Below are 27,469 nucleotides of genomic sequence, written 5' to 3'. Positions count from 1 at the left end.
GCTCTTTTGTGGCTTGTGGCAAAGTTACAAGGATTTAAATCACAAATTTCTGAACTACGCAGAGATTTTTGTATAGAATTTCTGTGAAAAGTTTTCACATTTTGCTCAGTGACCTATATTTTTAAAAATTCAATTCTGAAATGCCCCTTATTCATTTAAACTATTATAACATGCCCAGCATGCTCCTTATAGATGATTCATTAGATGTTATCTATTATGTTAATAAGAACAGATTTTATAGTGAACTAGGTATAAATTAAAGTATAATGATAATCCAAATAATATATAATAAAATATGATGATAAACTAAACTGAAGATGAAATATTCTTACTTAGTTCTCAATGAATATATACTTAGTTCTCAATGCCTGAAAATACCAAAATAAATTCAATTTTTTTCAAATATAAAAATGTTACTACAGTATTCTGGGTTCTTGCAGGACAATGGCGTCCTCTAAGTTCAAATCTCTCCATCCATCCTTAAAAGCAAACAAATTAACAAGGAGTGAGCAAACCAAACTATCCATTACTCATTCCTTTGACTAAACAGGGAATGACACAAACATGAAAACAGGGAAATAAACACTCAAATCCAATAAGATCAACTCCAGAGCTCATATCTATGTTGGAAATCAAGTTAGAGACTTTGTAAAAAAAAAAAAAAAAAAATCTAAGAAGAGGAATAGAATTCTAAGGGTGTTGAAACACAGATAAAAATCAGTCCAAAAAGAGTAAGGAACTGGGGGTATAGCTCAGCGGTAGAGCATTTGACTGCAAAAAGAGTAAGGAACCACTGAGAACAGGTTTGGCATATGGTGGATCAGAGGTTTCCTGGAGAATAATGACCATGGAACTTGGAAAGTGAACAGAACCAGAGAGTCTATCTTAGAAGGGCACATTTGGAGGGGAAGACTACATAGAAGGTTCAGGTATCACTAGGAGGCTGGTGATTATGGGAAAGTGAAGCACAAAAAGTAGAAATTATTGTCCTGCAGAAACCAGAGCAATATTTATTATACTCCTCACCACAAAGAAGGTACTCATTAAAGAAAAAGGCATTTTACCAAACAGAAGAAGGGAGCACTTTTGAACTGAAAAACTGAGTAAAGTGCTCACTGTATCCCTGCCTGCCAAAAATTGTATTGCCAGTTCAAGAAAGTCATTCATTTAAAAATGAACAAACAGAAAACATCTGTATAAAGTTACTAAGAATAAAATAAACATTGAGAATCAAGGCGGTTTTGTTCCCCAACAAAATAAAAAAAGGCAAACAAAACATGAACCAGATGAATACTGTAATTCAATACTTGAATGTAAATTTAAAAGCTTAAATAAGCATTTACAAATGCAAAAGGAAACTTCTAAATGAGAATTTTTAAAGCTCAGAACAGAAATATCAGGAACAAACAGGAAAAGAAGTGAAATGAGAGTGACAACCCAGTAAAGAAGTGAAGAAAAAAGAAAAAAATCAACTTAGAAATGAGGATTAAGTTACAAAATGGGTAGTAGCAAATGGATAGAAATGAAAATATTGTAAGGGACATCAAAGGAAGGCTTAAAAGATCAAGGAGACAAAAATAAAATAAAGGGAGGAGCCTCCCTGGTGATATAAGGGGTTAAGACCCAGCACTATGAAGCTACCCACAGCCACTGCAGCACGAGTTCGATCCCCGGCCAGGGAGGTGACCCACATGGCACAGCAGACCTCTCCTGACTCGCCTGCTGCTCCCCTCAGCAGTGTATTTCAGTCATTGCACCTGTTCTGTTCCCCACTCTGTCTCTGCGGATCCTCTCACCCCCCCCCCAACACCTCTGGCCTGTACCTCAGTTCTTGTATACATAAATAAATAAATCTTTAATAAATAAAATAAAACAAAATAAAGAGAAATGTGAAGTGAAATAAGTGATTGATATGGAAGATAAAGAAAATCCAAAATACATATAACTGGAAGCCCTAGAGAAAAACGAAACAATAGAGCCCAACTTTAAAAATTGTAATTCAAGAAAATAATCCAGAAATAAAAGATGTGAAACTACATTTAAAAGAGCCTACTGTATATCTGTGATCTAGACCAGTCAATTGTGAGACATATATATTTCAAATGATTAGACTTTACAGACAAAAGTAATAATGACCCTATAGGTTTCAAAGCAAAATGATCACATCACTCAACAGAGGAAGAACAGCAGAGTGCCTTCAGTTTGACAGCAATAAAGCATGACAATACAGTAGCAGCCTCTTCAAGAAACATTAAGAAAATTGAGCCAATTTATTTTTTATCCAGCCAAGCTGTCTTTTAAGTACAAAATTTATAGGAAATAGTCTTAAATGTTCAGGAACTTAACTCTTCTTGAGGAATCTTTTGCTATTCAAAGTAGAGTTCATGGCCTATGGAATCATGACCTTTGTTTAAATTTTATGAAACTTATTTTTAAAAAGCAACCTCAAAAATGCCTTAATCCTGTGCATTTTTGTTCAATTAGGCTGCTAAAATTGATTCTTTTCCCATCAATGCGTGACTATTTCTTTAAATAGACTCTAGCCTTAGGAGTAATTCTAAAACTTCATTCTATTTAAAAATTATAATAAATGTACAAATAGACTACTTCTTTGCTTTGGTCCCAATCCAGTCCTAGTATTATACTTGGCAAAAGGCCGACAAAGTTTGTTACTGATAAGCAGCTCTGGCTTTTCCTAAAATGTAGGTGAAACTGAACCAAACATGAATCAAGCAGCACAGTATTATCCTTCTACCTGTCATTTTTCATGATGCAAGAACTTTAATTATACTGAAAAGGTCAAAACTGTTTCATAAAAGAACATTCGAGTCATAAATTCCAAAGTTCAATAGCATCAGAGGTCATCTTACATATGCATTCCTTTACATAAATTTGTTTAATTACCCATAGTATTTTTATTCATATAAACAACAAGGTATAAAATAAATGGCCTGAATACTGCTCATGAATCCCTATTCATATATATTAATGTATAAAATATATACATTTAATGTATTCATAAATATATGTATATTTATATACACATTACATATTTTAGGAGCATATATATAAGGAAACAATTACATTGGCTGCCTCCATGAAGAGACACTGTTGACTAGGAGACAAAATAAGAGGGATTTTATCACTATGTCTTTGAAGCTTTCAAATTTGAGTCATGTAAAAGCATTACTATTTAAAAAATGAATACAAAAATTTAAAGATTATTATTTCAGTGAGGAAATGCCTTTGTCGTTTCCATTCTGTTAGCTAACAACAAAAATGAAACCGCATCAAAAGCTATTATCAAACAGCAAGCCATGTAGAAAAGGGAGACAAACTCGGTCCATACAAGAGGTGAATATGGGAGAGAAAAGCATCTCAGAAAATATGATTAAAAGTTGCACATATATAAAGGAAGAGCCGGGAAGAGATGCTCACCTGGGGCTGACACTTTTCCTAGCAGCAAAGTCTCTAAAGGATATGATTTGTTGACCCAATGTGGCACAGGTGACCTTTACTACAGGACAGTCCTCTACCTCCATCCACTGTCCCAGTGTCGCCCAGAAGTGGACAGTCACAGAGTAGTAGAGTGAGACACCGTAGCTGCAGAGCCAAGAATGGTAACAACACAACAGGTGGCTGCTTCTGCTCAGCGGTATGGGTGTTAATTCAGATTCAGTGACCAGGAGAGAAGGCCTTGTGCCAGAATGCAAATCCATTACGTCACCGAGCACAGACAGCTCAGCTGACATTTTTGTCCACACCCAGACATTTTCTCTTAAGGGAGCATTGGCTTTATATTTTACCACATGTTCCTGATCTTTCAAAAACTACTAACAGGGCCTCCCCGGTGGCGCAGAGGGTTGAGCGCAGCGCTGTGAAGCTGTCCGCAGCCTCTGCAGCGCAGGTTCGATTCCCGGCTGGCCAGGGAGATTCCCACGTGGCGTCACGCCCGCTGCTCCCCTCAGCAGTGTATTTCGGTCCGTCTGCCTGTCCTGCTCCCCGCTCTGTCTCTGGTGACTCCTCTCACCTTCCTGCGCCTCTGGCCTGTACCCCAGCTCTTGTATAAAAATAAATAAATAAATCTTTAAAAAAAAAAAAAACTACTAACAGTTCTCAGACCAACATAGTGTATGGAGTAACAATGTAAATTATGATGAGCACAAATAAGAGCGGGTTTCAGTGACACACAGATGAAGACAACAGGAAGAAAATCCTGAAATCCGAATTCCATTCATCTCAGCTGACATGTGAACTAATTACCATGGTATCAGTTGATAAGAGCTTAAGATAGGATGCTTTGAACAAACTTTCAAGGTGATCAAGTTGTTCAAAATGTTTCTTTTAGGTTGAATTTATTTAAAATTACCAAATACAAACTTCATGGCTCTTAATAACCCCATTAACTGCTATCAACGTGATCCCTCACTCATCAGAACACTGGAATTCTCAGTGGCCTCCAGGTGCCGCTTCCCGAGTCCCTCTACAGATCCCACTGGGGGAGAAGCATGCAAGGATACCCTGTGTCTTCAGGCTTTGCACAGCAGCAAATGACTTCACATAAAATTGCCTGAATTAATGTGCACTACCCACGTTCTAGAAACAACAAAGCATAAAACAGCCAATCATTTTTGTTCATAAGCATGACCAGCGACTTCTCAAATGTCTGAGACTATGGCTCAGCTCATTAATTTGCTCTTATCAGTAACAATACTCAAGACTAGCCGCTCCTTTTATGTTGAAAGGAGTTAGGAGGGCTCAAGGAAAGAAAAACTAAAGAGGTCTACTTCCTTTAACATGTTCCTCTTAACAATATATCCAAAAAATTCGATTACAAACTCTTAGTTGGAGTATGAAAAGAGCTGCTTGCCATGTAAAATCAAATTTTAGATTAATTGGTCTTCATGTTGGAGGAAAAAATGACTTCCTTCGTCTTGTAAATATGCCCTAAGCCACAGGGAAAAAAAAGATTTTCAAAACATTTTTCAATAAATGTTTAGAGATTTAAAATTTTATTTTTAATTTACACAGAAGAAAACCCACCATTTGGGTGTACAGCTCTCTGAGCTTTAATAAATGCACTGAGCTGTGAAGCTATCACTACAATCAAAATACACAACAATTCCATTGCTCCAAAAATGCCCTTGTGCTATAAGTCACACACCTCACTCCTAAACCAGGGCAACCACCCTCGCTAAATTTTTATGTCCAAATTTAGATTGGATGCACATTACAACAAATCTACCAGATAATCTTACTGGCAAAGAGAAGACAATGCAAAGAGCTCTCCCCACACCTTGCTCATATGTGCTTTTCAAACCCTTTGTGAGTCATGGACTTATCAGCTGTGGAAGAATATTGTTGGCTATCTTGAAAGCTGCTTTTCCCTGTGGTTCCTTTTCTATAACTGATTACTACCAATAATAATAATAATACATTGTATTCTTTCTGCTCCAATCCTACTGACTTTTTTTTTAAAGATTTATTTGTTTATTTATACAAGAACTGGGGTACAGGCCAGAGGCGCCGGAGGGCGAGGGAATTCACCAGGGACAGAGCGGGGAGTAGAACAGACAGAAAGACCCAAAACACTGCTAAGGGGGGCAGCAGGCAAGACAGGAGAGGTCTGCCATGCCATGTGGGTTTCTCCCTGACTTCTAGTTGTGAATACTCCCTTAACCTGAGTCGCAAGCACACCAGTGACCACACTGTAGACATATTAGTACAGATGGTACCTAGTGTCTACGCAAGGTGCTGCCACGGAAAGAAGAGAAGCGCAACCTTTCCCACATAGGGAGAAGTGGTTGGGCCTAGGGCCTGACACAGCAGGGGAGATAATCACATCTCTACATTCTGTAGGTCATCTGTCAGAGCACAAACCTGATCTGCAGGCTCAGAATAGGTATATCTTGCAAAACACACATAAATCACACACACATGCAAATACATATATGTGTGCAAGCACGTATGTGTGTAAAACATGACATTTACATTCCTTCAGATGGGAGACAAGCTTTTTTAACTAAAATATGTAAGGTAAGAAGAAATTTTCTTAGACTAGAATCAACGTTCAAAATTTTTCTTTCCTTTCATGGTTCTTAATATATTTGGAAATAGTTCATTTTTAGTAACATTCATAACACAATGGAACTGGAGACACATTTCATTAATTAGAAAGAAATGACAGTGGTAATATTACCATCTTACATTTATGAGCACCTCGGAGTCCACAGCACACACTCATAAAGTTTCTAATTTAATCTAGTTTTGGTAACATGGCACCTTGGGGGGCTACAAAAGAAACTAAAGATACAGACTAAAGTTGGAAGAGGAAAAGGAAAACAGAAATAATAACAAAAGAACAATTACAATACATCAAAGTAACTAGAAAAAATATGAGCTGGTCAAATTGACACCATTTCATCAATTGCAATTAATATATCAATGTCTATGTTGTTAAAAAAAAAATCATTCAAATCTGGTCCAGTATTTGATGCAAAAGTCCAATACAAAAAGCAATTAAATGTTTCTTGAAGTGAGATTTGGTCTAAAGACCAACATAACATTTTGGATTTGGGAAAACGTTCCTAAAGGAAATGAGTTATTAAGCAGGATCTAGATGTTGATAAGCATGAATTTAAAGACACCGTTTTAACTGAAGGAAAGATCAAAAACAAAGGCATCAAAAATGAGTTCTGAAATGTTCCACCCCTGGGCCCAGGCTTCCTCAGAGGGCAAGAATGTGATTTATCTGCTCCGTAGTTTCCGTTTACACTAAACTCAGAAACAGCTTCTTAAATACATGAAATAGAAAGTCTCATGAAAGCAGAATAACTTCAAGGATAGATCTTTAAGAACAATTCTGGCAGTTTTTTCTTTTTTTATTTCTGGCAGAAGAAGAAACTGTGAGAACAGCAGGTAAAAAGAACGGGGACCTAATCAATAAACTGCAGAAACTGAAATGCAAGGTAGACTTGGGAACAAGGAAAAGAGGACTCAAGAGACTCCAGCCAGTGTTCTGGTCAGAAGAGGAAGGGGCAGAGGGACCTGGAGGCTGCCAGGAGAGACTCCATTGAGACAGGAGGGGAGGCGCGTGGGTTCAAGACAACGGTGTGACACGCACAGGGGTCAGGCTTCTCAGGCACAACCCTATTTCATGCTCCCCTCACTCCCAAGTGGGGGCTACTCCCTAGTAAGGAGAGATGTGGAAGTTCATTCTCACAGTGGGGGATACAGTAGATTCCATTTTCAACCTATTCATTGCTACTTATTATTGGACTGGCCAAGTCAAGTTTACATTAGTGACAGGAAATGAATGTTGCAGTTCCGCCAGTGTGTTATAAGAGACCATTTTGCAAAGAAGTACAAATGGAATGTAAAATTTTCATCATCAGCTCCTAGCTCTCTATCAGTTGTCCTTCATCCCCCAGTTTGCATTACGTACCCTCCCCATACATTTCACCACCCCACCCTACTCCTGTCTGGAGCAGTCCCAGGGTCCCTCTCAAAACTCCATTCAGTACTATACACAGTAGGAATATCTTGTGTTCTTAAGTTTCTTTGCATTTTCTGAAGCAAAACTTGTTTTCCATCCTTGGGGAAAAAAACTGAAACCAAAAATCCCCATTCCCCCAAAGAAATGAAACAGAAAAGCAGAGCGCGGGGGCAAGTTTGACTCAGAGTTGGTTTATGTACCTGAAAGGGAAGTTCACAATCATGAAAGGAAGGCGTTAGTAGGAAAAGCCAAGAGGCAGCCAATGTACTGAGGCCAGTGATGGAGCCTGAGAGGCACAGGCTAGGGTAGGAGAGGAGACAGAGGGAGCAGGCAACTGACAGCAGGCCTTGAAAACATTGACTGGGAGGAGACCAGCGTAGCAGTCCTCAAAGATAAACAGCCAAGTTGTTTTATTTGGCTTTGGATATTTTGGTACTTAATATTTAATATGTATAATATGATGTTCTGTGATTTCACTTTAGAGAAAATAATTTAGCTAGACTTTAAAATGATAATATACATCTGTAAAGAAATGAATGAGTTTTCTAATTCTTAATCCTTGTACAATTCTTTTCTGAAAACAACTCCATTCTGAATATAAACTGATCTTTTCAGAGGTGTGAGTTCTGCATTTTCTTAGACTTTCTAGGACAAGAAAGTCTAAGTTAGGTTAGCCACTATATTACCTTAAGAGAATGTAAATTACTAAAACCAGGTGTTAATAAAGACATTCAAACAATTTATAGACTAACCATCAATTTGGAGGGCACCACACTCTTCAAAAAAACAAGTATTTCCCATTAATTGTCAAACTTAAAGGTTGGACCCAATTCCACACTTCCCAGGAAAGAGAAAGACTGTTTCCGTGGTACACGCAGGACCAGTAGTTCCTAAGTTAAAGAAGTTGGCTCAACTGAGTGATCCTAAACAATGCATATCTTTAATGTCTTATTTTAACAGTTAAATATACATTTATTTGTAAATCATTTAGTATAACGCCTTTTCTTTAAATAGGATCCAATGATGGGGATTCTCACTGTTGTTCACATATAAACAACCCCATATGACAATGGCAAAGCTTCCCAGGTTTGTTTTCTTTAAAGAAGACTAAAAACTTAAAGACACTTCCTAAGCAAAGTAAAAACAGAATCTGGAAGCTATCCATATTTTTATGATTTTTCCCTAATCTTTCATAATTGCCTCATCTTTATCCAATCTGATAGCAATTTGTCTTTATGGAGTCTTTCCAAAGGTTTTCACAGAAACGACGGCTCTCTCTGTTTAGCACACACATTTCATCAGTTTTCATTCCATTTAATTAAATTATGTCAATTACAGTAACAAGAATATCACACATAAACAAATTTGAAGCAAAATGCTTCTTGGTGAGCACTTAATTCAGTGAGTGGACAACTTCCCCATCATCCTCACCCAGAGCTCTGGAAAGACCTCCTGACTGTCAGGAGGAGATGTAGAAAGCTTCCAACTTTCATTAGGGAAAGTTAGAAAAGAGGCCTGTACTGCACTTGATTTATTTCATGGAGGATTCTGTCTTTAGAAGTGCCTTAGGGGCCTCCCCGGTGGCGCAGCGGTTGAGCGCTGGGTTGCGAAGCTGCCCGCGGCCTCTGCAGCACCGGTTCGATTCCCGGCTGCTCCCCGGCCACCAGAGGAGGGTCCCACATGGTGCGCAGACCTCTCCTGCCGCCCGCTGCTCCCCTCAGCAGTGTACTTCGGTCCTTCTGCCTGCTCTGCTCTCTGCTCTGGCTCTGGTGAATTCTCTCACCCTCCCGCGTTTCTGACTGTACCCAGTGCATGTATAAACAAAACAAACGAACAAACAAATAAATAAATAAATAAAACATGCCTCTATAAAAGAATTTAAAAAAAAAAAAAAAGAAGTGCCTTAGAAGAGTACTTCTAAAGCCAGGGCTGAATCTTAGTAATGCCTGACACAATAAATACGTGTTCAATGAAAGAAATTTGCCTTGACTGTCTTTAATTATTCCCACACCATTAAGAGAGTACAGAACTGTGTTTCATTTGGATAAAACTACAGAGGGGAACAGTCCACAAAAGACCAGAAAATTACCAAGGTTCACAGGAACATAGGGAGAAAAAAACCCAGTTCAATAATTCCATTCAAAAGTACCCTAATCCTCAGGAACAAGACAAAAGTCCCAGGCAAATCAGAGATCTGAGGCATACAGAGGGGGAGTCAAAACAGGGGAGGGAGGAAGAGACAATAGTGATGGTCACAGGTGCTGTGTTGGTGGAAGAATTATGGGGACTACACATGAGGGGAGAAATAAAATATTATACAAAAATGATGATATAAGAAAATTGAAAAAACAACAACAAAATTATCCTAATCCAAAGCACCCTCCCAAGAACCCAACACATGCCCCAAAACTGGGAAGTGGTGGTCAGACAAGGAGTTGATTGTAGCTTCCTGCCTAGGCATCTTTAAAATTAAATCCTCCAAGTTTAATCAGACCTTTCAGTTAGGTAAAGAAACGTCTATGAGAACAGATACTGTCTTTTTCTGAAACAACAGTGACGATAACTAACAAATACGGAATACGTAACCTTGCCAGGCAGTACAGTAAGCAGACCATGGACATGTATTTGTTAGTCCTCATAACAGTTTTAAGTGCTGAACTTACTCAAAGACACTTAGCTTGTCAAAGACAGGGTTAGGATTTGAACCCAGAGTCCCTACTCTTAATTGTTGTACCATACTGTCTAATTCTGCCCACCTTCACTTATAAATTTTATAATTTTAGTATTTTACCTAAGGATTTAGTTAATATACTTCTCAAAGATCCATGAAATTCTTTAAACATAAAGCTGTCTTATGTTTAACTGCCACTAATTACATGTTCACCAAAAATATATATGTATAATTCATTCATTCATTAAGAAACATTTAACAAGAAATTGCTTAATCACTTGAAAACAAACAGTTGAAAGTAATTCAATTATTGATATTTATTGCATGCTTGTCCATGCTCTCAGGAAGCCCAGAGTCTAGTAGAAGAGACACATGATTGACATACAGTTCTAGAAAATGCTAATAACAATTTGCAGAAAGGGGCCTGGGCTGTCCAATGGCAAAGTGGGCAGCAGGGGAGGTAAAGGAGAAAGGGAGATTGCAAAGAATTTGGTATTTGACTGAGGTATTTCTTCTGTAAATAATGAAGATTCACGTAAGAACTGTAGCAGAGGAGAAATATGATCAGAATTTTGTTTTGGAATAACCATTCCAGAAATAGAAAGCATGGGGGAAGAGAAGAGAAAGCATGAAAATCAGCAGACTGTGAGGACCTGCTATAAAAGTCAGGCAAGAACTGTGAAATGTACATTTTATTTGATTTTTTTTTTTTATTTATACAAGAGCCGGGGTACAGGCCAGATGCGCAGGAGGGTGAGAGGATCCACCAGAGACAGAGTGGGGAACAGAACAGGCAGACTGACTAAAATACACTGCTGAGGGGAGCAGCAAGCGAGACAGGAGAGGCCTGCTTGCTATGTGGGTTGCTCCAATGCTGGCGGGGATCGAACTGGCACTGCAGAGGCTGTGGACAGCTTTGCAGCGATGCACTCAACTGCCTGCACCACCAGGGAGGCCTCGGAATGTACATTTTAAATGAGTGAATTGTATGGTATGTGACTTATATCTCATCACCAAAGAAGATATACAGCTGGTGAACAGACACACAAAAAGATGCTCTATGTCACTTACAGGGAAATACAAATCAAAACCACAATGAGACTCCACCTCACACCAGTTAGACTGGCTATTACCAAAAAGTCAAAATACTAAGTATTGGCAAGGATGTAAAGAAAAGAACTCTAGTGCACTGCTGGTAGGAATGTAAACTGGAGCAGCCATTATGGAAAACAGTATGGAGGTTTCTCAAAAAATTAAAGGTAGCACCATATGATTCAGTAATCCCACTTCTGGGTATTCACCCTAAAAATAAAAATAATTTAAAAAACCCACTAATTTGAAAAGACATATGTATCCTTGTGATCACTGCATTGCTATTCACCATAGTCAAGATAGGAAACAATCCCAGCATCCAGAGATCATGGGTTGGTCATGGAGGAACAGGTGAAAATACATATACACAAGGAATACTGCTCAGTCATAAAAAAAGATGAAATCTTGCCATTTATGACAACAAGGATAGATCTTGAGGGGCTAATGCTAAGTGCAGTAAGTCAGAAGCAGAAAGACAAACACTGTATGATTTCGCTCATAAATAGAATGTAAAAAAAACAAAAACAAAACAAACTTTTAGACTGACAACAGAATGATGGTTACTAGAAGATAAAAGGTAAATCGTAAGTAGGGTAAAGGTAAAAGGTAAAGGGGAAGGAGGGAGGAAATGGGTAGAAGGGCCAGATGGTCGGTGGTGAAGGGCGAATGGACCTTTGGTGGTGGGCGTGTTGAGAAAATGTAGTAGTGGAATCTACACAGTGTTGTAAACTAATGTTACCTCAACTTAGTAAACAGTAAAGAAATAACTACAAAAATAATGTACTTATCATTTGTTTGAAATTATATCTAAGAAGTGAATTGAATTTATCTCAAAATTGGGGATGATGGGCATTGGCAAAACACACCTCTCCTACTGGCCTGTGACTAGGCAGGTATTTCTCTTTGCAAACCTTTTCACTTTGCAAAACAGCAGAGGCAGCTCTCCTGGCCACCTGTGACTGTGCAGGTGCCTCTCTTCTTCTTTTTCCTTTTCCTAATAAACCTGTCCTTTCAAAATGTAAAAAAAAAAAAAAAAAAACCCAAGGATAATGAATATTAATGAAGAGAAATTACTTGGATATTGATCTAATCCAGTGGGTTTAATGGATCTAATCCATTGTGTATGGCAGTGCCAGCACTGGACCACTTTTAACCTACAAGGGAGCATTTTCATGTGGTTTCCTACATCATAAGCTATTCTGTCGGCCAGTATACAATAAATTTTTGTAACTATTTTACAAATAAAAAAAGAGCAAATATCATATGATTTCATTCACATGTGGTACATAGAGAAAACAGAGGAACTAAATAAAATAAAAATAAACTTGTGAAACCAACTGGTGGTCAGGGAAGGAGGGAGGGAGCAGGTAAATTGAGACAAAGGACAGAATTGGACTTTAAAAGTGAATTTCTTGTAGTATACACTCGCGCGATTACCAGTGATTCAATGACTTATTTAATGTTATATACAGTGTTACTTTAATGTAAAAAAAAAAAAAGTACTCACATGTCACTAGTTTTTAAGGGCAACACTAGATGGCAGTAAAAACACAAAACATGACAATGAATTACAAACACACAGTAATGATCATACTTACCTTTTACTCAATTTTAAATTGTACTAAAAAAACCCTTAAGAATACGAAAACTTAGTAAAAATTAGTTTCCTGGGACCTCCCCGGTGGCGTAGCGGTTGAGCGCTGGGTTGCGAAGCTGCCCGCAGCCTCTGCAGCACGGGTTTGATCCCCCCAGCTGCTCCCCGGCCACCAGAGAAGGGTCCCACATGGGGCACAGACCTCTCCTGCCACCCGCTGCTCCCCTCAGCAGTGTACTTCGGTCCTTCTGCCTGCTCTGCTCCCCGCTCTGGCTCTGGTGAATTCTCTCACCCTCCTGCGCTTCTGACTGTACCCAGTGCTTGTATAAATAAATAAATAAAACTTTAAAAAAAAAATAAAATGCTTCTTAAAAAAAAAAAAAATTAGTTTCCTGGATTTGAACCAAAAAACTGTTAAAACAACTCATTCACAACTTAAATTATGAAGACACTATCAACATCAACTTTATAAATTCATTAGATTTTCTAAGTTTTCTTTGTTAACAAATTCAGATCAGAAAAACAGATGTGAAAATGAAGGAAAAAACCTTTAAAATAAAGTATTTTCAATTGCTTTTCTCATCAAGACATTAAATATATACACAAGAATTTATTTTATGCATGTATATAAATTTAAGACTTACTATGTTTTTTTCAGTTAGTAAAATTTCTACAATTTTAGGGACTATGAATTAATATATAAACATAGAGAGAGAGCACGTTGCTAATTTAATAGCTTCTGGAATAAGAATTTTAGAAACTCAATAAAAAAAAAGAACTTTACCTAAACTCTAGGAAATAAAATAGGAAGTAAAACAATTTAAAATTTTACCTCCATTTCTAAAAACACATTTGCAGATCAAAGAGAAAAATCTTATAAACAGAAACAACCTAATTTGATCCACTGATGGTTTTGACAAACTTTCCATAACATTCTGAATTAGAATTTCAGTATGATTTTGCAAACTTACATGATAATAAACAAAAAACTGAATTTTTCTAATTTATTTGCAAACTTTTCAAATGTTGGATTCATTACAAGACCAGATGGCATTTAGCTCAGGTCTCAGCAACACTAGAATAAAATTAGCTAACTTACTAAAATTTTTGGTTACTTCTAACAGTTTCTCTGAGCTTGATTTTGTTCTGACACAAAAATTCTCAATTTAGAATACAAAGCCAGGATCCTCTCAAATAAAAGAAAGTGAGGGATGAAAAAAGTAAATCTTCAAACATACTGCTGTGGTAGAAAGATAGGGCTTATTTTAATACTAATCTTTGCCAATGTAATACCAACTTCTGATCAATAGTTTTAAGAAATCAAGTGGTGGTGCGGGGGTTAAAGACACAGCACTATCAAACTACCGGCAGCCACTGCAGCAGCCACTGCAGCACAAGTTCTATCCCCAACCAGCCAGGGAGCTGACCAGCAGGCAGACCTCTCAGGTCTCTCCCACTGCTCCCCTCCCTTCAGCAGTATATTTCAGTACATCTGCCTGTTCTGCTCCCCACTCTCTCTGTTGAGTCCTCTCAACCCTCCCCCTCAACCTCTGGCTTACACTCCAGTTCTTATATGCATAAATAAATCTTTTTTTAAAAAAGAAATCAAGAAAATAGTCATAGCTTCTACAAGCACATTAATATAGACCTGGGTTAGTCAAAACAATCGAAAGAGAAGACTAAGTTGGAAGTGTCATACTTCCTGATTTCAAAACTTACTGCAAAGTTACAGTAATTTAAATAGTTTGGTGCCAACATAAATATACATGTACACTGATTTCCAAACTCATCAAGTTGCATACATTAAATAAGTAGTTTTTCAATGTCAACCATCCCTCCGTCAAGTAGTTTAAAAAAGAGACAGTTATAGATCGATAGAATAGAATATAGAGCCCAGAAATAAACCCTCACATACATGGTTCAAATGATTTTCAACATGGGTGCCAAGACCATTCACGGGGGAAAGGACAGTCTTTTCAACAAATTATGATGAGAAAACTGTATATCCACACGCGAAAGAATGAATTTGGACCCTTTCCTTTATATACCTTTTCTACAGAAATTAACTCAAAATATATTAAACACCTAAAACTTTAAAACTCTAGAAGAAAACAATGATTTCTTGGATGTAACACCAAAAACACAGGCCAAAAAAAAGAAAAATAGATAAATTTCACTTTTGTGCATCAAAGGACAGTAGTAACAGAGTGAAAAGTCATTTCAAAGAGTGGAAGAAAATATTTGCAAATTATATATGTATATCTCCATGTATCCATGCAGCCATCCATCCATCCTTCTCACCAAATACAAAAGAAGGTTGTAGTTAATTAATGGGAATATACAGAAAAACTCACCAGCCAGAAATCTAGAAGGAGTGCAGATCAGAGCACAAAGAGGGCAGTATTGAACTTAGCCAGCATTGCTGCCAAAATCTGGCTCATGACAGAGCTCTGCTCTGCTTGGAAGTAGGGAAGGTTTTTAGGGTCTCTTAAGACTATTAAACTCCTCTAATCCAGCATTCTAAATTTACCAAGAAACCTTCTAATAATCAATTCAACACCAACTGTTACAGTCATTGGAAAAATATCTCCATATGGTAAATCATCTATCTGGCATTCTGGTTAGTCCCTTGTCAGTCTCATTAGTTTTAAGTGTACTTCAGTTCCAAAAACCTAATTAAAACTAGATCTACCAGAAATGGCAAGTTCCTAGATGCACAACATAAAGGGCCACACTCTAAATCAAGAAGGTGCACTGTGATCCTGGTAAGCTGGCCATCCAGTGTCTAAAGCACCTCTGTTTCATTTTCTCACTTTCATAGGTATTCAACTAAAAAAATTCAGAATACTTTTACTTTTATCAGCCAGAGTCATTTTCTTTTCCATTCCTACTCAATGCTGTCTAACATCATTCTCCAAAACACATATTCCACATATAGCATCTATCATGAACACAGATTCCTATCAAATGTAATAAAGGATTGCAAAAAGCAAAGGAGAATACATTTCTTTTGCCACTACTGGAAATGTACACGTTTGTGACTAAAATTCTTCTGGACAGCTCTACTTTCTGAAGCTTTAACTATATGAATCACCACTCCCTGTTCTTGCTAAATTCTGCTTTGATAAATTTCCATAACTTCTTCAATGGTTTAAATAAATAAAAATGAACAGTCACAGTACTCCTGACAACTATCACCACTAGCAACAAAAAAATACCTACAAAATCTTTCCATTTATAATTGGTTAGTTTTCAAATATTCTTCAAGTATTACAGTAATCTATATTCAGGAACATGATGAACAAAATGAAAAACTAAAAAGTAGACAGGTAACTGACTTGTATTTTGCATGTGAAATTATGGGTCTTCCTACACATTACATTTTGGAGTTTTAGAGTTTCACAATCAAGTCCATACCTATCACAAATGAGGCTTTTTATCAAAATGAGACATTATCAAAACATTTCTTAGGATTTATTTGCTTAAAAAAGTAGAACTGACAGAACCTGGAAAAAAATCAAAACAATAAAATCTACAGGATTCTGGGCCTCCCCGGTGGCGCAGCGGTTGAGCGCTGGGTTGAGAAGCTGCCCGCGGCCTCTGCGGCGCCGGTTCGATCCCCGGCTGCTCCCTGGCCACCGGAGGAGGGTCCCACATGGTGCGCAGACCTCTCCTGCGGCCCGCTGCTCCCCTCAGCAGTGTACTTCGGTCCTTCTGCCTGCTCTGCCCCCCGCTCTGGCTCTGGTGAATTCTCTCACCCTCCCGCGCTTCTGACTATACCCAGTGCATGTATAAACAAACAAATAAATAAATAAAACATGCCTTTAAAAAAAAAAATCTACAGGATTCTGTTGCAAACAGGACTTATCTTTTGAGCACTGGGCAAGTCAGCACAACGGCTAGAAAGTCATGCTCCTCTGTCTACCACAGTGACTGACTTACTTGGGCAATAACTGGAAATACAAAGCATCAATTCTCATGTCTTCCCATTACCTGAACTACTTTCATGCTTTCATGCCAGTAAATGCATGTTGTGAAACTGCTAGCTACTGACAGCCAGGGCACCAATGCTCTAGAGTAACAGAGTTGTCTGATGTGGAAACAATTTAAAATAGGCTAAAATAATCACTTACCTCCACCGCCACTACAATCAAAATGAGATCCGTTTTTGACTCTGGAAAGAGTGAATTTACTTGTGGTGACATTCCAATGAGAGCACAGTTAGTGACCACAGATATAACACTCATTGTTTCAAAAGCCAGCTGAAAGAAAAAGGAGGTGAAATTAAAAATGCAATGTCGCTTCCATATTTCCTTATCTTTGCTCATATTATCTCAAATCTAGGAAAAAAGTCTTCCCCTAGTTCTAAACATTCCAAATACATTTCAAATTTTTTCTCATAATGCTGATTTTCTTTAGCTTAAAAAAGCCATACTTTCAGAATGTATTTTCTCAAATAATTACCTGCCACACACCAATACTGGCTGAAGGTTCTGAGAATGGACGTTTGAAGACCCGGCACATTTTTAAGGCATCTGAATTAATCTCAGTGAAGTTATTTAACACAGCAAAGGCAGCTGCCAATGGGTAAACACAGGAGAAAAGGCTCACATAACCAAACTGCAGGAATAATTCCAAGTAATCATCGAAGGTGCCCTAGAATTGTAAACCACAAGAAGAAAACAGGCATTGTTTTAAAATAAGATAATAACACTTTGCATTACTATCCAACACATTGGCCTCTATTTTTTTTTAAGATTTTTTTTTTTTATTTATGTATACAAGAACTGGGATACAGGCCAGAGGTGTTGGGGGTAAAAAGGATTCACCGGAGACAGAGTGGGGAGCAGAACAGGCAGACCTACTGAAATACACTGTTGAGGGGAGCAGCAGGTGAGTCAGGAAAAGTCTGCTGCACCATGTGGGTAGCTCCCTGGCTGGGGATCGAACTCGTGCTGCAGAAGCTGCAGATAGCTTTATAGATTGCATCTTAATCCCATGCACCACCAGGGAGGCCCCACATTGGCCTCTAAACAAAACCTCAAAGAGTTTTTTCCCATTCCTTCTCCTCAATCACAGAATTTACTTAAATTCAAAGGCAATTCTATAATAAAGAATTGCACCACCAGGGAGGCCCTTTATTGGATTAGTTTTAACATCAATCTGCCTAAGGTGATGGGCAGCAGTTTGAGTGATCAATAGACTGGTTAGGGAACTCAAAAGGACAATTTGAAGAATGTGATATCCACAGGGGATTTGAAAAGCTTCAACACTTTTTCTGGGAATCTAAAAGTTCACACACATGCGTAGCATCGTGCACAACCTCAGGAAAGACCTAAGAAGGCCCTAAAGATCTCATCTCTTACTGATCTTGAGCTTCTGCTCAAACAGAAAGTGAATGCTAAGGAAGAATTTTAAACCTCCAATCTTAGCGTTGAAGTCATGCCCTAACACACACACACACACACACACACAAGAGACCTAAAAGACATCTACAGAACAATGTACACATTAACAGAAAAATACTCATTCTTCTCAAGTGCACATGGAACACTGTTCACAACAGATGAGATGTTAAGCCATGAAATTATTCTCAACCAATTTAAAGAGCTTAAAAACAGCATCTTGCCTGATAATCACAGAATGAAAATGGTCATAGCAGGAGGAAATAGCAGGAGGAAATCTGATAATTTCATACATTATATGGAAATTGAGCAACATATTCCTAAAAACAAATGACTCAAAGAAGGAGTCATGGGAAATATTAGAAAATACTTTGAGATGAATGAAAATGAAAATACAGCATACCAACATTCATGGAATGCCATGAAAGCAGTCCTCAGAGGGAAATGTACGACTGTAAATGTCTTTGTTACATATTAAAAAAGAATAAAGACCTCAGAACAACTAAAACCTTCATTTTAAGAGTCTTAAAAATATAAGAGGAATTAAATAAAGCAAGCAGAAAGAAGTAAATAACCAAAATTAGAGTGAAAGAAATTTAAAAAACAAAAACAAAAACAATAGCGATCAATAAAACCAAAGTTGTTTCTTTTGAAAAGATAAATAAAACTGACAAACCATTCCCTCAGCTGTACAAGAAGAAAGAGAGAGGAAACTCCAATGACTAAAATCAGGAATGAAAGAGAGGACATTACTTCTTTCCCCCCATAAGGAAATACTATGAACAACTGTATTGCAAAAATATATTTAAAAATTTAGATGAAAATGGGTCAATTCTTGGAATGACACAAAACATGAAAAGTGGATCAAGAAGAAATAGAAACTTCACTGATGTGGGTCTCTTGGGCATCAGTGATTCTGGCTTGTCTACCTCAGTGACATCACTGTATCTGGAGAGAATCACTGATAGGCTATTCAAATGCCTCACTAGAGGCCTATTACAATAACACAGGTATTCTGACCCGAAAGAAGCACAGCAGCACTCTATATCATGTCATGATTGAGTGACAGGCTAGCCAGCCTTCATGATGCCCAAGGCTACACTCCCCAACTTCTGATATCCTCAGGCTTCCTCATGATTACCAAGTGCACATGCAATAATTTCAGTTTTATTTTAAAAAACTCATAATATTTGAAAGCAACACAAAATATTAATATTTTAAAATTAGTAATTATCATTACTGCCTCTTCAGACTCAGTCTTCACCAAAGCATGCACATTATATTCAGTAGCTGAGAGTTTTAATATGTCAGACTCCACTTTCAGTCAGTTGCCTTTCTTTTTTTATATTTCACTGAAATAGAAAATACCCAGACATAATTACAGAGTATTGGGAATGGCAGGAAGTGCTTCTTTCAGATGCTCTGGATATTTGGTTGAGGCATGAAGCAGGGGTTTTAAGTGCCTCTCACTGGCTGTTCCAGGGCTCGCCAAAGAGTAACACCAGACACATGCGCCTTGGGAGCTGACTGACTGACAGCTTGATGCTCAGCTGGGAATTCAGTGGTGAGCAGTTTCTAAACCACTCTTTGGTTGCATTTGGCACTAGAAAGTATCAGAGCCGGTTCGATCCCTGGTTGCTCCCCGGCCACCGGAGGAGGGTCCCACATGGCGCGCAGACCTCTCCTGCCGCCCGCTGCTCCCCTCAGCAGTGTACTTCGGTCCTTCTGCCTGCTCTGCTCCCCGCTCTGGCTCTGGTGAATTCTCTCACCCTCCTGCGCTTCTGACTGTACCCAGTGCTTGTATAAATAAATAAAATAAAATAAAAAAAGAAAGTATTTCCTTATGTCGTATTGCAGCATACAGATATGGTTTTAAAATATGCCCAGAGATATAGCATCATTCTATTTCTCTGAAGAGTGAAGCAAGCAAGAGTTAGGAAAGAGTAAAAATCTCCACAATCATTCCATTTTACCACAGTGTGGTCTTAAGAAATCCTGATAGCCTACACTCTATTTTCAAAACTGTGCCGTTTCAGCTCATAAAATAAAAGACTAAGCCTACACAGAGACAGTCAGGCGCTTCTCTCAGCTGTGCCGCTGGGCAGCCTCAGAGGTCACAGGAGTGTCTTGCTGGCACTGTCAGGGCACCACACTCAGGGGCCCCTACCCCACAAGGCAGCGCTCTGAGTCTCCACCTCGAAAGGTGATTCTGGGTGATGGTATTTACACGTTAACACTTTGCCAGCACTTTCAAGTCAATAAATTTAACAAACCAGGACATAATCCAATAGCAAAAAGGAAAAAAAAAGCAAATTTAACAAAGCAAACAATCACACACTAAAATAAACATACATTAACGGAGACACACTCTGCCCTATTAGCTGCAAGGTAGCGAAGACCAACTAAGGCAATTCTAAGAACCTATATACAAACTTTAATAACAAAGCAGTTATTAGGAATACTATAGTATTTCCATGATAATCATAATTTTACATACAGATAGGTGAATGCATGAAAACAAAGTTCCAGGGTGCAGGTGATCTACCCCACTGGCTCTTCACATCACCCTGGAGAAACCCTGTCTTAGAGTTCCCCATACTGAATGTATTTATTTAGCGTAGATTTGATGATAAGGAAAGGAAGTATAGACTGAACAGCAACAGAGGTCAGGAGCTGAGCTGTTTCTGTCTTAAAATTGCTCTCGATTTCATATTATATTTAGTGCCTGTCAAATGCTAGACTCTGTGTTAAAAGAGTTTCCATGATAAATAACATGGGGGCCCTTCCCTCAGTAACTGAGTAAGGAAAGTTATTAGCTATTCTCCCCAGAACCCTAAATAATATATTAGCATTCCTAACAAAATATATATTTATATAACTATAAATATAAAACTAAAAATATATATTTATATATAACTATAAATATATATATTTAAAATACATGTAAGTATAAATTTAAAATATTGAAGTCTGGGATAATCATTTAAATGCAAACACAGTGTTCTCTAAGAAACTTACTAATGTAAATAAAATAAAAATAATTAAGGGAGATTATATGATAACCTCAACAGAAGCAATAAAGGATTAGATAAAATTTAACATCACTCATAATAAAGAAGAGAAAAGGACATTTTTTAACATAAAAAGTTTCCTACTAAAAACATAGAACAGACAATAGCACTCAATGGTGAGAAGACAAAAAAATCAGGAACTCAACAAATATTCCTGTTATTACTATTTCTATCCAAATGTATTCAAAATATAGAGCCCAATAGATAATATAAAGACTCAGGGAAGAAAGAAAATGGCCATTATTTGTAGCAGAAATAAATATCCACAAAGAAAATCCAATAAAGTCCCCCCAAATATGGGAAATAAGAAAATTCAGCAAAGTTTTGGGGTCAAAGTCAACAGCATTCTCATATACCAGTAACAAACAACTAGAAATTACTTATAAAGAGCTACCATTCATAAAGAACAGATAGTCTCAAAACCTCTACCCACAGAAAATTTAACTCATTACAAAGTGAAAAAGAACCTTTACAATTTGCCTGTCACCAGAGCAATCCAATAATCCAACAAGGCAGCCCGACACAAGGAACACCCTGACATTGCTGTCTCTTAATGGGGTAGCAAAGGAAGTACACCCCCAAAACCGCTAAACTCGAATCCTATGAAGAAACAATGAGGCAAACAGACTTCACAAATGTCAATGCCTTGAAAAAAAACAAAAAAGGCAGGGGACTATTCCAGATTTGTAGTTTTCACACTGTCTGATCTCCAAAAACTAACCTCTTAAAAACTTTCAAAGACACCAAAGACTTTCCGTGTATGGGAGTTTTACCAAGTGATCATTACTAACTTTAAAAATTGTTCCTCATTGATCCACTGAAATAAGAAAACATTAACATAGATTAAAATACTGTCTGAAGGGCCTCCTGGCGCAGCGGTTGAGTGCTGGGTTGCGAAGCTGCCCGCGGCCTCTGCGGTGCCAGTTCGATCCCCGGCTGCTCCCCGGCCACCGGAGGAGGGTCCCACATGGCGCGCAGACCTCTCCTCCCGCCCGCTGCTCCCCTCAGCATTGTCCTTCGGTCCTTCTGCCTGCTCTGCTCCCCGTTCTGGCTCTGGTGAATTCTCTCACCCTCCCGTGCTTCTGACTGTACCCAGTGCATGTATCAACAAAACAAACAAACAAACAAACAAACAAATAAAACATGCCTCTATTAAAAAAAAAAAAATACTGTCTGAAAAAAATGATTACATTTCCAAAACCGTCAGCGTGGAGAGTGGCCCTCCTTTATGCCGTGGGCCAACCTCCTCAATGAGCAGGCAGCTCATTTGCTGTGTGGACATGTTGTCCCGGTTGGGGTCTCTTCACGTGAGGGCAGCCACACACAGCTCTGCAGCTGGCCGTGAGCTGGCAGTCGGCAGCGGTGGAGGACGCAGTGGTGGAGGAGCGCTGTGGCACCGAGCCACCTAGCCCCACAGCCAGTCAAGAAGGGTCACGAGACCCCCAGGGATGACCCCTTGTGGGGACATGACCAAGGACTTCTTTTTCTTAATTGACTCTGTCCTACATTTTCTAAGCTTTCTACAGTGAGTGATAAAGTATTATTTTTATAATATTTTTCAAGTTTCTGTCAAATTGCTTTTCCCCAAAGCTTTGCAATGTATTTTAGCTTCATATACAGCAGTCAGGATGAGATTACAGAAAATACAATTTTAAGTTCATTGACTTCAGTGAGGGCAAAAATCCACACAGGGAGATGATCTGTACATAGCAAACAATGACCTAGAACAAAAGTAACCCGACAGCATCTCCCCTCTCCAAGTACATGGAGAGAAGTGAAATAGCAAATACCTGATGTGGTTGCAGTGAAGAGAATAAAGAGGGCACTGGAGGAGATGCGGAAGGGAGAGCTGGTCAGATCATGCAGGGCCCCACGCAAGCTGCAGATGCACACTCACAGAACAGAGCTCACGCTGAATACCAGAAAGACTTGGCATTGTGACAGCAAAATCTTCAAGGTAGTGCTGATGTAGTCACCAAATAATTAATAACAGAGCTTCAGTTGCCAATTTTTTATTGGGAAAAGCAACACCTACCTTATCTTCCTTCTTAAAGGTATTTTCAGATGTCAAAAGATGCCAGAAAAGGTAAGATTTAAGAATTTGACAGTGTAACCTTATTGGCACATAGTTCTTAGCTTAATTAAAGGTGCTGAGATGAAGGACTGCTGTTTAAATTACTGCAGGCCATTCACTGAGTCATGGGAAAAGGAAGATCAATCTGCTAGTTTAGTTTCTCTAAGAGAGTGAAGGAAGAAAAATAAACATGGCCAGAAATACTACTCCCTAGATCAAGAAAGGGAAAGATACTGACAGCACGTAAATCAGACAGCTTGTGATGGGCAGTACACGAGCACTGAGCCAGCTCAGACAGGCTCCACACTGTGCTATGCTCCCTGAACTCTCCCGCTGCAAGTGTGTGTGCTGCATTTCCTTAATGCTTTATAGATAAACATAAAGGGTGTTGCTGGTCAAGACGTGCTTTAAGTTTATAATTTGAATCATTTTCTCTTCCAAACACAGCAATGGCAGAAAATGCTGATGCGTGTATGTACATTTTAATCAAAAGATGTATCACCACTCAAAAACAAGAAAACAGTGGCAGAAGTGAGAAATGGAGCTCAATGTAAGATGGCAAGCAGGAGTCTGTTGAGGCTTCAAGTCCACAGACCAACGGAGATGGCACGGATCTGTATGCTGTGGGTGGGGGAATCAAAGGCACCCACTGAGACGGAGCAAAACTGGAAGCAGACAGTTTGAGCACATCCAGGGGCCAGGACAGTGGTGCCCTGCTCTTGAAGGGAGGTTGAAAAAAACCATGGCTGCTGCTTGGGCACTAGTCTCTGTCACAGCATGCTGTCTCCTGGCACTGTGACTGGCTCTGCAAACTCCCAGCATCACTGTAAGGGGGAACTCTGAGCTACAAACACCTACTCTAGACTGGGGACTTAGAAGCCCAGGGCGGGGCGAGTGAGGCCTGGGGCCCAGGGCACTGCAAAAACAAAGCAGGGGAAGTGAACAGAGAGAGAATAAAATTCTACACTAGATGAACACAAACTACAATTCTTAAGTATAGGAGAAAAACTATAAAAATCAATCAGCCAAGAAATTCAGTAGTCAGTAGACGAAATCTTTCAAGATGAAAACCAGACTGTCAAGGACCCTCACTGAATGAACCACCGAAGGAAAATACCAAGAAGGTGAAGGATGCAAGAAACAGTGACCTCAAGCAACTGTGGCCCCAGCACCTCTGCACCAAAACACAGAATAGTGAATGTAGACAGAGCTCAACAAAAGTTTGCTGAACACCATTCAAAAAAGATAAACACATGCAATTTGCAGCAACATGGATGGCGCTGGAAGGAATCATGCTCAGCGAAATAAGCCAGAAAGAAAAAGAAAAATACCGGATGGTCTCACTCATAGCAGGAATCTAGAAAACTTAAGTAAGGGACCAGGAAAAAGAATAACTATAAGAAAGTAAAAATCAAAATCAACAAACAACTATGAACCAGAGACATTCTATGGGGGGTGGGGGGCGGGGAAAGGAGGGATTGGGGTCAAAATAAGGGGGTTGCAATTGTATGGGGAATATAAAAATAAAATTTATTTAAAAAAAAAGTTTGCTGAACACATAGGTAGCCTGTATGAGTTAGACTTTTGAAATATTATAAATAGCCAGACTGTGTTTCCTAAAATGTCCATCTTAAGGGAACTACTTTTATTTACAATAACATTAAGTAATTTAAACTACAAATTAATATTCAGATTGACATTCATTTTAGTGATAGGCTTCAATCTTTTCTAAATTTGAAAGGTCAAGAGCAAGTGGCAGTGCTGTCTCTGCAGAATATCTCATCTTCCTTTCCTGCTCTGACATCTTTGGAACAAAGATTTTCACCACCCTCAGCACAGCAGTCACACAGTTCACCAAATTCACTGTTAGGCAAAATTTCAGATTCGTGACAATAGTATTAATGCACAACTGTGCCTTTTTAACATTAAAGTAGTTCATGGTGAGGAAACTGTCTGGAAGTACAAATAAAAGTCACATCTGACACAAGGTATCTGTGCGTTATGCTTTTTAACTCAGTACATAACTATTACTCACTTTCAGCTGAAGTTTAATTCAGCAATATTCAAACTTACCAAATAGGTCCCCATTTCTTTTTCCAGGACAACCTGTTCATATAACGTAGCATCGATGTCTGCCTTTAAAGACTGCATCTTCCTCTTCATCTGCATGTGGTGCTTCTTTTGGAGCCAATAAGGAAGAAGAGATTCCACAATCTGATTCAGGATCTGGGAGGTAATCAGAAGAGTGGCCAGGCTCTAAAGAGAAGGACATAAATGATATGTGGTGGTGAGCTTAACAAAACCACCACCCATGCACAAATACACATTATTTATTAACAACAATGTGTCTTCGCTGAGATTCCATATCATTATGTTATAAAAGCTGGGCATTAGAATGATGTTTCTGATTTACTCCTTTTTTTCCATAGGAAAGACAGAAAAAGATTATAATTTTTAAAAAGCCAGTTATGAACTGGAAGAAAAACTATTTAACCTGAAATTGTTTATTGTCATCCCATCCTGGCTACAACATATGAATCTAAATGAGGTTGCCGACTTTGAAAAAAAGTTGGGCCACAACTTAAAAAAAAATAAAACTAAGAGAACCTCCCTCATAGCACCACTGTAACATCTTAGGATCTTTCTTTCTGATAATGTGAAAATAAAATTAGAATCATCCTAAGTGTATACAGCTTTGTGTATTTTTTCCTCACTAAATATCTGATGAGCACTTTCCTATGTCATTAAAAATTCTTTGACCCAGGGCCTCCCTGGTGGCGCAGCAGTTGAGCACTGGGTTGTGAAGCTGCCCGCAGCCTCTGCAGCACCAGTTCGATCCCCGGCCATCAGGCGAGAGTCCCACATGGTACGACAGACCTCTCCTGCCGCCCGCTGCTCCCCTCAGCAGTGTACTTCGTCAGTCTGCCTGTTCTGCTCCCCGCTCTGGCTCTGGTGAATTCTCTCACCCTCCTGTGCTTCTGACTGTACCCAGTGCTTATATAAATAAATAAATAAATCTTAAAAAAAAAAAAATTTGACCAGCCTATACACTGTTGTTGAATTCCTAACATTTACAATTATAAACGCTGCCCCTTGGATACCAATAAACATGAATCCTGGCCCTATCGCTGATGATTTACTAGGGATTGGTGAAGGTTGTTGGCAAAGCTGCATAAGTGGTTTCCAGGAGGGGTTGTGTCAATTTCCATTTTCCCTGGATGGTAGCAGAGTTTCTATCCCACATCACCTTTGTTGATATTAAAATTCTATTTATTAAAGAATCTTCCCCATCTCCCTGCTTCCTGTTAGATAAAAGAGACTTTCCAAGTATAAGAAGTGAGAAGTTATAATCCATTAATAAATTTCAAATACATTATTTTGGACTTTCTCAATTTTCAAAAAGTGGTAGTATTTCTATTATAGCTCTTAAGAGCACAGCATTTAATTTTACTTTTATGCAAGCTGGTAGAACCATAATTACAAAATCTCATAGCTTTCTCTAGTTGTTCCAGTTTTTTAATTTGCTGAAAAATGCAAGTATTAATAAGCCTAGATTTTTTTTTTTTACTTTTTTCACCAACAATCACTCTACATAGAGAGGAGCAATCCTCACTGATAGCTGGGTGAAAGTATAAAAAAGAAATGAGAAAGCAGTGATTTTCACTCACTGTTATTAAATAGCAACAAACTAAAACAAATATCAGACATTCTTAAACATTTCAGAAAAGATACAGCACTGCATAGAATCTGCTGTTCTCTCAAGTTAACAACTTACTAATTTAAAAAAAAAGAAATATGTAAGCCCTATATAATATTATACAAATCACCTCCACCCTGATACACACAAAAATATAATTAATGAATTCCTTTTTTGCTGTTAGCATTGATTTCACAAGTTTTGAGAAGAATCATATATTTGATTTTACTGCGCTATGTAATTTTCTTTTTTGTCCTGTGTGATTAATCTTATAAGTTGATGAGCTTCAACTATTTCCTCTTCAACTGAAAATGATACACAGTTTAATTGCTAACTTTTTAAAATATAGATTTGGGCATATAAATATACA

The 27,469-nt window shown here is 38.4% G+C and overlaps 1 protein-coding gene across 1 annotated transcript in view; it reads right to left on the bottom strand.

Annotated features, from left to right (window-relative positions):
- The window catches only part of ANO10 (anoctamin 10), a gene marked incomplete at its 3' end in the record, with an annotated part of 124,551 nt that overhangs the window by 77,934 nt on the left and 19,148 nt on the right, over positions 1-27,469 (bottom strand). Inside the window, exons 8-10 of the mRNA XM_084247789.1 lie at positions 25,476-25,658; positions 17,317-17,508; positions 16,986-17,114 (exon numbers count right to left, since the gene is read on the bottom strand). Of these exons, the coding sequence (XP_084103915.1) occupies positions 16,986-17,114; positions 17,317-17,508; positions 25,476-25,658 (504 nt within the window). The remainder of the gene's footprint in view (positions 1-16,985; positions 17,115-17,316; positions 17,509-25,475; positions 25,659-27,469) is intronic.

The sequence above is a fragment of the Talpa europaea genome (assembly GCF_964194135.1).
Source record: "Talpa europaea genome assembly, chromosome: 11".
Taxonomy (NCBI): domain Eukaryota; kingdom Metazoa; phylum Chordata; class Mammalia; order Eulipotyphla; family Talpidae; genus Talpa; species Talpa europaea.
This window is presented reverse-complemented; position numbering and strand designations above follow the sequence as displayed.